Source organism: Equus quagga, chromosome 17 (assembly GCF_021613505.1).
Source record: "Equus quagga isolate Etosha38 chromosome 17, UCLA_HA_Equagga_1.0, whole genome shotgun sequence".
NCBI lineage: Eukaryota > Metazoa > Chordata > Mammalia > Perissodactyla > Equidae > Equus > Equus quagga.
This window is the reverse complement of record NC_060283.1, coordinates 14,231,307-14,235,048: the sequence shown is the minus strand read 5'-3', so window position 1 is coordinate 14,235,048 and position 3,742 is coordinate 14,231,307. Positions and strand designations below refer to the sequence as shown.

Below are 3,742 nucleotides of genomic sequence, written 5' to 3'. Positions count from 1 at the left end.
TAGTTTACTGTTCTTTTCCTATTTATTCTCAAGTAGGCAATGGGACATTGGGATTTGGTGAAGGTGAGCACATCAGATTTTAAGGTTTGTGGTCTCCAACTTGACTTAAGTGGATGCCACTGGCACATGAAAATTTTCCAGCTAAACTTTATCCAAGTGAAACTTCTCATTAAGTAACATAAAGCTTCTAGAAAAAAAGGATGGCAAATCTTTCCAGATAGCAATGGCTTCATTGTTAGTAGTACCAATGCATGGACAGAATGCAAGGGCTCTAATCCTCTTTATATTTCTCCAAAGATCTCAAAAACCTATGTTACTTAATACGTTCCTAGTTAGAGCTGTGATAAGGTGATAGGGATTTGGGGAGTTTTCAGAATATCAACACTGAAGGAGATTTATACAGTTTCAAGGAAGATTCTAGAACAATATTTATCTGAATTTTTCATGTCTCTTTCAGTCCTTCTAATGCTTTAGTTACAGATAATTGTGTTATCTTGAGAAGATTAGTGGCTCTTTTTGAAAAAGAATTTCTTTAATCTTCATATCCTTTATGTCCACTAGAGTACGTTATGGTGGTAAACTATTGTTAGCTGAAATAAACTGGAAAGGATTTGCTTTGGAGTCCTGAAGACTTGGGTTCAAAATTCTCATCTTGCCACCATCTACCCCTGTCTGAGCCTGCGTTTCTTCTTCTCTGTATGGTTGATCCTCTCAGAGTTAGTGTGGGACCTGATTGAGATAGCATATGCACATAATTGAGCAGGCTCTAGATGCTAAATTAATATTATCTTTTTAGTCTCAATTTCTTCTACATATCAGGCTCTGGGGAAGAGACTGCATTTTACAACCTCCTGGTGCCCAGGTCTTATCCCGAGATCTATTAAATTATACTCTCTTGAGGTGAGATCCAGGCAGCAGTATTTTAAAAATCTGGCGCAAATTATTTTAACGTGCAGCCAAGGCTGAGAACTACTGCTCTGGGCTAGTGTTTCTGGTTGCTTGAGTCCAGTGGTTTTCAAACTTGAGCATGTTTCAGAATCACCAGGAGGGCAGGTTAAAACATAGATAGCTTGGCTCTGCCCCTAGAGTTTCTGATACTGTAGGTCTGTGGTGGGCTTCCTACAATTGGCATTTCCAAAAATTTACAGGTGATGCTGATGCTGCTACTTTGGTAATGATGCTTTTGAACCACTGCTCTAGGGAAACAGTTCTGAAAGTGTGATCTTCACAGCAACCTCATCTGAAATACAGGGAAAGCTTGTTAAGAATGCAGGCAGTCCTCCTTATCCAGACTTTCTTATATGAACTTTATCTATTAGAAATCAGGTAAGGGATAAGTACAGATATGTATTTTTGTTCTCTAAACTGTGTTTTTCTCCACGAAATTCAGGAACTAAATAGGTTTATCTTATATAGTATACCTCACTTTCCAAACTCACCGCTGGCATTCTTGCTATCTAAGCTCAGGATCTAGGTATATGTGGCTAATAAGGGATAACACTGCAGATTTGTGGGCTCCACTAGAGATATACTAAATTAGATTATTCGTAATTAGATTGTGAGATTCTACATTTCAATAGTCTCTCAAGGTCATTCTTAGGAGCATGAATGTCTGAGAAGTATGCCTCTATGCTATGTGCAAGAATCCTGAAGTTTTTTAGAATTCTAGTAACCGAAAGTGTAATTGTAGTGTCATACACCCATGAGATTTACCTACAAAGCACTTTAGGCTAGAAGAGTGATGTAGTGTGGGATTCTATAGCATCTAGGGTGGTAATCTTGATCTTAAGATAGAAGTAACATCCTCTTTCGAGAAAAGGACATCCAAAATTTCTCCTATGAAGTGATAGTCTCAAAACATGAATAGAACCAGTCTCACTGGGGAGGGAACTGCTCAAAGAAATTGAAAAAAGAATGAATTAAAGTTCAAAACATATTTTTAGACACTAGAAGTGCAATACAAGTTTCATATGGTTTACATGTTATTTCTAATTAGAAGGCTAAGCCCAATGAAGACTTTGCTTTTCCAACTACCTTTTTGAATGCACTCTTGACTTCTTTATTCCTCAAGCTGTAGACCAGAGGGTTCAGCATGGGGATGACCATAGTATAGAATACGGATGCCATTTTGTCTGTGTCCATGGAATGATTAGAACTTGGCTGTAAGTACATGAAGATGATTGTCCCATAGAAGATGGAAACAGTGGTTAGATGGGATGCACAGGTGGAGAAGGCCTTCTTTTGTCCCTCAGCTGAGTGCATCCTCAGGATAGCAATAAAAATGAACATGTAAGAGTTCAAGATAACCAAGAGAGTGAAAAAGATACTGGACGCTGCCAATGTGAAGAGCACAATTTCATTTGTGTGGGTGTCAGAGCAAGAGAGAGCCAGTAGTGGGAGAATGTCACAGAAAAAGTGATTAATCACATTGGAACGACAGAAGAAGAGGTGGAAAGTGAAGGCAACATGGATAGAAGACTGTAAAAGTCCACAGATGTAAGAGCTAGTGACCAGTAAAGTACACACAGTATTTGTCATGGTGGTGGTGTAATGCAGGGGTTTACACACTGCTGCATGGCGGTCAAAGGCCATTGAGGCCAGGAGGAAATTTTCACTAATGGCAAAGGCTGCAAAGAAGAACATCTGGGCAGCACATGCATTGTAGGAAATGATGTTAGCTCCAGTGAGAAACCCCACTATTACTTTGGGAGTGACAGCTGAGGCATAAACACAGTCCACCAGGGAGAGGTTACTGAGAAAAAAGTACATGGGAGTGTGGAGTTGAGAACCCAAAAGAATCAACATGATCATCCCCAGGTTCCCAACCAGAGTGATGAAGTAAATGAGAGTGAAAACTATAAATAAAAGTACTTGCATCTCTTGGGCATCTGTTAACCCCACAAGAATGAATTCAGTTGCCTCTGAAATGTTCTCCATCAAAGTCACTTGGGAATCATCATGACCAGCACCTGTGACAAGATGACAAACTCAAGATAATGATATTTGATCACTATCATGGGAACAGAAGTGTGAATAAGACCTCTTGCTCATGTGTGTGAGCTGCGTATCAAGGACAGGAGTCTGTGTGTGAGAAGTTGGGCTGAATGGTGGGTAGGGTTTGATTGAGTGAAGTTGTTCATCTAGAATGGTATGTAAGGACACTGGAATGTCCTTGCTGACTGTGGCTGCCACAAGGGCACCATATTATGACTCTGGGCATATTTCAACTTGTTGCTGCATGTTCTACTCTATTATATTAAACCACATAGGACTTTTTCACTACTTGCTGTATCTTACAGGCACTCTTGTCTAAGATATGTATAGAAAGGTTAATAAACAGAAAGCATAATACAGGAAACATTTTGTCAGTTGTTGGTATATGATGCTGACAAGCCCCATCAAATACATTTGCCATCTCTGAGGGACCCCTCAACCACTGGTTCATAGTACCTCAAGATATACAATGATTCAGAGCCCTGCTTTAGAGACATCAACATTTTTCTTTGTAATTTAGAAGGGCCCTTGTTTGGATGCTCCACTGAAACCATTTGGCCCCTGAAGGAAACTTCATGAGTTTGGCACATTCTTAGTGATGTTTTGGCATTTTTCAACAACTCTAAAACTAAAAGAACAGTTTTTTAAAAAGTTGAGGAAAACTGTAGCAGTTTTCTCTTCACGTCATATTCTTTATTTTTTCTCATAGGTTGATGTTTTCCATCTTCCAAGCATTTCATATGTCTTT

At 39.3% G+C, this 3,742-nt stretch overlaps 1 protein-coding gene across 1 annotated transcript; it reads right to left on the bottom strand.

The window, feature by feature from the left end:
• Positions 1 to 1,992: 1,992 nt before the first annotated feature.
• LOC124229272 (olfactory receptor 5B12-like) lies at positions 1,993 to 2,940 on the bottom strand. The gene has a single exon (XM_046644408.1). The coding sequence runs from the start codon at positions 2,935 to 2,937 to the stop codon at positions 1,993 to 1,995; it is 945 nt and encodes a 314-aa protein (XP_046500364.1). The 5' UTR covers positions 2,938 to 2,940.
• Positions 2,941 to 3,742: the final 802 nt, after the last annotated feature.